The following is a 4851-nucleotide window of genomic DNA, read 5'->3' on the forward strand; positions in this document are numbered from 1 at the left end:
AAGATCTCTAACGTCTACTTTAACTTTTTAATTTGGTTCGTGTCCCATCCCCTAACATGGAGGAGGTTTATGACCTATTCTGCAGCCGGCCACCATGTCGTTCATCTTTATTTACAATCAATGAATTTGGACAGAGCCGGCTAGCCGTTTCCCCCTGTTTCCAGTCTTTGTGCTAAGCTAAGCTAACCATCTCCTCGCTTTAATATTTAACAAACACACGATTGATTTTAAGCAAGAGAGTAAATAAGTGAATGTGATCACCGGGGTCAGAAAATATCCAGAGGTAATAAAAACAGAATATAAATAATAAATACATTCCATTATTACTAGTGTCCGACCAAAGTTCTTATGATTGATTTGGAAAACAATTGTTTTGGTTCCAAAAATATTCTTGTGTGGCCGAAAGCGACGGAGAAGAAAATACTGAACAACACAAACTGTGGGTCAAATACACAGAGACGTTTCCAGCAGCAGACACATTGAATTGTACCAATGGAAAGTTTACAAGAGATTAGCAGTTAATTTCTAACTAACCCTAGTGCACACATGATATTTTAGACATTAAACCCATCATCTAGGTGTATATTTCTATACAATTTTTCATATTTATTGCGTAGCATCATGAAAGCACCAGCACCGAGTGTGACAGTGTAATTCACTGTGATAACATAGATCACTGATGTTGTGTTGTTGTGTGTTTCACAGACGTGATGACACTGATGCTGCCGTAAAGGAACATTATTTAGTTTTATTCTTTTACAGTTTTAAATCCATGACATGAACCAGATGTTTGAAACCTCCTCTGGTTCCAGTCTGAGCTCTGTACCCGCCTGAGCGGGGGAAGTGTGGAAAACTCACATCTGACCCAGACGGACGTAAAGAAGGGATTTATAAAGAGACAAATTCATAACTCCTAATAACTTTCATTAACACAGATCTAAATAGAATCAAATACAAAGAATAATCACTTCTGCAAAATGAGTGAAGCCTCAAACTGGTTCCCACAGTCGACCTCGTCTCCTCGTTCCACTTCCTGCATTAACACGTTAAACAGATCCCAGCAGCCAGAACCTGCACTTTGTTCATGTTTGCTATTTACTAACGTTTCCTTTATGAGTTAACATAACCAACTTTCTTGTTAATCAGTAGAACAGAGACAATAATCAGTAAAATGTCATAAAGCTTCCTCAGAGCTCGTCAAGCTGCAGATGAGGCCATGTTTATTCCTGTTGTCTTTCAAAATAAAAGCCGTAGAGAATTGAAAATAACCTTTGACTGGAACTAGTTTCTTTCTAGTGTTGTTACTTGACTGAGAATTTGACTTTGATATGATATCTACCTAAACATCCTCCTGAAAAAATACTACAAGCCTTTTCTCATTAATTGTAATTTTCTTAAATCTAACTAAAATAGAAAATCTGAAATTGTGGTAGTATGAAAGTATTGAGCCGACTGTGTTCAGTCTGAATTAGTAGATCACTGTGCAGAGTAATAATACTTAATGTGAGCTTTATTACACCCTAACGTGGTAACGTGTTATTAAACTCAGTAAATTGCAACATTGCATATTTTTCATAATTTAAAACATAATCAGATCTTATCAATCTATTCGTTATCGTTTTAAACTCAAGGTTCCTGATGAATAATAACTTGTTCAATCACATCAGATACTGAGTCACATGGAAGAAGGTGTGAGTCACATCATGTCAACATCATTAATTATCTATTACGGTTCATAATGGGGCTGAAGATTATCTTTACACAAGTCAAATAAACCAGTACAAGTTTTCAAAAACACATCAACAGAGTTCCGAGTCTGTTCCAGGACTGATCTCTGATCGTTCTCCAGCTGGACGAGGGTCAGGAGCTGGGAGCTGTCGGAGGAATCTTCAGTGACAGACACAAACACAGAGAACGTGGGGCTATAAACTCCCTCTGGCAATTAGTTACTGGTGAATGTGCCCCCCCCCCCCCCCCCGGTCCAGAGGTCACTGCCAATATATCTGCAGCTTGTTCCCATCTGTTGTTCTGAGACAGTGTGGCTGACGTCTGCAGCGGCCATGGGTTCGCTGAAGGATTCACAGAGAAAGAAGAAGATCGTGGTAAGAGCTGGTCCTGGTTCAGAGCTGGTCCTGGTTCAGAGCTGGTCCTGGTTCAGAGCTGGTCCTGGTTCAGAGCTGGTCCTGGTTCAGAGCTGGTCCTGGTTCAGAGCTGGTCCTGGTTCAGAGCTGGTTTGAACTTTAATAGTTTAATTGAGTGCAAGCGGTGAGTCTGTCGTTGTCACTTCAGTCTTACATACATATTAATATTAAATATTTCTACAGCAGTAACTGAGACAAACCCTAAAACCTGGCAGACTCTTTCTTATAGACCACTCTCATATGGTCTTTACATTTTTTTATATTTTATTATTATTATTATACTTACTCAGATTAGGATATTATGTCTGACTATGTATTTGCATCACAATAAACCTTAAATTAATAATGATCATTATTGCTATATTATTTTATCTGATATGATATGATATGGTTATATTTCATGTATAAAAATATTGCACTATAACATAGTTTAAAATACTAGGAATGCAGGAATGTCTGTTTAGGTTAAAGTGACTTAATATGTATTAAAATGCATTAGCAGTCGTATGTTCTTGTTACAGTATTAATATATTAATATGAAGCAGCGCTGCTTTCTTACCTCAAACATCTGAAGATATTTAAGAGTTTGCTCTTTTGGGGTAAATCCAAATCTGATTTCACAGTTTGCTCTGATTCACGATTTCTGCAGTTTCCCTGTTTGTCTGTTCTGTAGGAATGTGGATGATCAGGTTTCTTTGATGCGTCCCCACAGATCGGTGTCCTCGCTGTGTCCATCGTGTCTCTGATCCTTGGGCTCGGACTCGGTCTGGGATTGGACCTGCAGAGATGTTTAAACAAAGGTGCCACACACACACACACACACACACACACACACACACACACACACACACGAGACACACACGCACACATGTGTCTCTGCTTGTCTAAGGTTTCCATTACTTCCAACCAACTGTCCTCTCTCCGCTGTGACTCATATTTGAAGCCAACGCTCATGGACCTTGTTGATCTCGTCCACTGTTTGTTTCTGCATCTGTTTCTGGTTCCTCTCAGTCCTGGTGACTCACTCGTGCACCTTGTGCGTTGTGGACGACTCAGGACATGAAGCATTCTTTTGGGATGTCACATTATCCTCCCGCACCCGCAAGAGATGAGAATTGACTCAATTTCAAGTTTGATATCCAGGCTGAAGGAATTTATTATTGGGGATTTCCCGTTTTCAAGTCCAGTAATTAATAATTTCCTGTCTTCCTCATCTGCTCACGGCCAATGCGTGTACATTCATCTGCTGTTTATGACAATCATATGTCAGGCCAAACCTTTGTGTTAACCACAGAACGCGACGGGGATGACTGTGCTCATAACTGTTTTGTGTTGTGCACGAGGCCGGGGGTCTGAATCCCTCTGAGCTGCTCGTTTGTGTTTGAAGACACCTCGTCTTCAATCAGCAGTCGTGACACCGGACGTCCTGCAGCTCCAGGAGCTGTGAGCGGGTTGTGAGTCTTAATGTGGCAGACTCACAGGAAGAGTTTCCAGCAGGAACCTCTCAGCACCTGAAGGAACTCCTCTGCTGAGTCACACACTGCGTCACTGACACTTTGGGTTTCTGTGAGTACAACGAGCATGAACCGCAGTCTCCGTGTGAGATGTGAACAACAGCAAATTACAGCAGTTAAGGTGAAAAGGTTTGGACGGAATAAGATGTGACCAGAATTATAAATATATGTAATAACAGGCAGAGTTAATCTTGTCTTAAATGTTTAATTGGGACTAATACGCTCATCTTGTGTTATTTGCTCTATTCGTATGTATCAATATAATATTTAAACATTTTCATGTTAGTCGATATAGAAAAATGTCAAAATAAATTCACATTGAAATCACTATGTTATAATTTTTTAACTTTTCACACACATTTGTGCTATTTATGCAATATTTTATAGTAGATGAATAATGTGTTTCCTCCTCACTGTGGTTTCTATATAAAGTATAAACATATGTGTATATATACATTTATATACGTAGTTTTGTTGTTTTTTACTAATACATATATATAAATGGAAAGTGCGAATTTCTTTGTGTTTACTTCAGGCCCCAAATACAAAATTCAGTTCTGATCTAAAGTGTCAGAAGATGTTTTTCGTCCTTCACGCTGAACATTTGGTCTCCAGTTCAGTTTCCACTCACTGTAACTGGTTTACAAACGTCTGTGTGGACTCAACTGGATCCTGTTGGTCCGAAGCCCTTTAGAGTCTCAGACAAATGAAGTTACTATCATGACTATTATTATATTGTTTTAATCAGTTTGTAAAACGTCATGAAAACGTGTCAAGCAGCAGAAGGTCAAAGGTCACCGAACCTGCTCTGGATTATATGGTGATTTGAAGTGTGACACATGAGCAGGTGTCATCTGACAAACTGAGCTCGAATCCCACACGAGGTGGAACCAAAAACTGAAGACACAGCAGAACGGTGCTGATGACACATGAGGGACAAAACGCTGAGTCCACATGAGTCAAATACATCACATCAAACCATTGGATTTCATACTAGTATGAGTTTTAATTATTAATATCGAGAGTGAAGTTTTAGGGTCTCTTTACAGGATCAGTCAAAATTAATAACAATTTATTTCATTTTTATATAATAAATTACAAATGTTATAAATGTATTAGCTGTAATATTGAGTAATTGTAAGATCCTTATACTTTAATTAAAGTACGTGTATTCAGAGAAATACAAATGTTACTGT

The 4851-nt window shown here is 38.8% G+C and overlaps 1 protein-coding gene across 1 annotated transcript in view; it reads left to right on the top strand.

Annotated features, from left to right (window-relative positions):
• Window positions 1-2053: 2053 nt before the first annotated feature.
• The window catches only part of LOC117771071 (venom phosphodiesterase 1), a 17315-nt gene continuing 14517 nt past the window's right edge, over window positions 2054-4851 (top strand). Inside the window, exons 1-2 of the mRNA XM_034601088.1 lie at window positions 2054-2102; window positions 2854-2941. Coding sequence (XP_034456979.1) covers window positions 2061-2102; window positions 2854-2941 — 130 coding nt within the window. The 5' untranslated portion in view covers window positions 2054-2060. The remainder of the gene's footprint in view (window positions 2103-2853; window positions 2942-4851) is intronic.

Source organism: Hippoglossus hippoglossus, chromosome 11 (genome assembly GCF_009819705.1).
Source record: "Hippoglossus hippoglossus isolate fHipHip1 chromosome 11, fHipHip1.pri, whole genome shotgun sequence".
Taxonomy (NCBI): domain Eukaryota; kingdom Metazoa; phylum Chordata; class Actinopteri; order Pleuronectiformes; family Pleuronectidae; genus Hippoglossus; species Hippoglossus hippoglossus.